We start from the raw sequence: 1,349 nt of genomic DNA, 5'->3' as shown, positions 1-1,349 counted from the left end.
CCAAAAAGCCTCATTGGTACTTGGAAACTTTTACGAAAATTAAAATGGGGATCTTTGCCAGTGCCCCTGGACTGGCTCTTGTGCGGGTGGCACATAAAATACACCATTTCGAGCGTGGCCGTTGCCAGTACCGCCTGACTGGCCTTCGTGCGGGTGAAACGTAAAAGCACCCACTACACTCTCTGAGTGGTTGGCGTTAGGAAGGGCATCCAGCTGTAGAAACTCTGCCAAATTAGATTGGAGCCTGGTGTTGCCACCCGGTTTCACCAGTCCTCAGTCAAATCGTCCAACCCATGCTAGCATGGAAAGCGGACGTTAAACGATGATGATGATGATGATAGTTCATGTTTATCATTATATATATATATATCAATTGAAGATGGTCTTCCCCAGAATATGTATACAGCTCAGCAACACAATTTTCTGGAGTTCTTATTCGGAGACATCTCTTTATCATAAGCACCATTCTTAGTTTTATGTTCTTTATTGTCAATATTTCTACCTCCTTATCCTTGATTTTAGAGAGATTTTTCAGCCTGGAAATATGAAATTAAATGTTATATTAATTAGTCCATTTATTCTTTCAGGAGACATTGTTGTGGCTGACTCTGAAAACCACAGGGTACAAATATTTACAAGTGAAGGGATCCTAAAAGTAAAATTTGGAAGCAAAGGAATAAGACCTGATCAAATTAACTACCCAATGTGTTTGGCAATGACAAATGAAGAAAACATTGCTGTAACAGACAGTGTGAATGCTTGCATCAAAATTTTCACTCAAGAGGGCAACTTAGTCCAAGTATGTGGTAGCAGCAAGTTCTTTGAGTTCCCATATGGTCTTGCTATCAGTCCTGATGGAGACTTTGTTGTCACAGACATCTGCAAACATTGTGTTACTGTGATGACCAAAAATGGTGAGTTCAGTCACAGTTTTGGCTCTTATGGAGACAGTCCACGAGATTTTGACCATCCTTATTTTGTTACAGTCAACAAGCAAAAACAGATCTTGGTGAGTGACTCGGGAAATAGTTGTATAAAATTATTTCGATTTGATGGTCATCTGCTTAGAAGTTTCACTTTACAAGACTTTCATTTGTCAGTTGAATGCTATGCAAACCTACAGGGAATGTGTTCAGATGCTGATGGCAACACATTAGTTATCTGTAACAGTACAATCTATATCTTGGCCAAGAATGGACGCTTATGGGAAGTAATTACACCAAAAGATGGTCTGACTACACCAAAATGTGTGAGTTATTGTAATAATGGTTTTCTTGCAGTCACTCAATCTGGTTATAATGAAATCCATGAAGTTTGCCTTTTCGATTACAACAAAGATGATTACAAAT

General features: G+C 39.1%; 1 protein-coding gene across 3 annotated transcripts in view; it reads left to right on the top strand.

Annotated features, from left to right (window-relative positions):
* LOC106878688 (tripartite motif-containing protein 2) overlaps positions 1 to 1,349 on the top strand; it is a 41,511-nt gene that overhangs the window by 35,181 nt on the left and 4,981 nt on the right. For all 3 annotated transcript variants that reach the window (XM_014927984.2, XM_052967000.1, XM_014927974.2), the window contains exon 3: positions 588 to 1,349. This exon is cut by the window's right edge and continues 4,981 nt beyond it. In XM_014927984.2, coding sequence (XP_014783470.1) covers positions 588 to 1,349 — 762 coding nt within the window. The remainder of the gene's footprint in view (positions 1 to 587) is intronic.

Source organism: Octopus bimaculoides, chromosome 4 (genome assembly GCF_001194135.2).
Source record: "Octopus bimaculoides isolate UCB-OBI-ISO-001 chromosome 4, ASM119413v2, whole genome shotgun sequence".
Taxonomy (NCBI): domain Eukaryota; kingdom Metazoa; phylum Mollusca; class Cephalopoda; order Octopoda; family Octopodidae; genus Octopus; species Octopus bimaculoides.
Note: the sequence above shows the minus strand (reverse complement) of the source record. Positions and strands in the feature narration are given on the sequence as shown.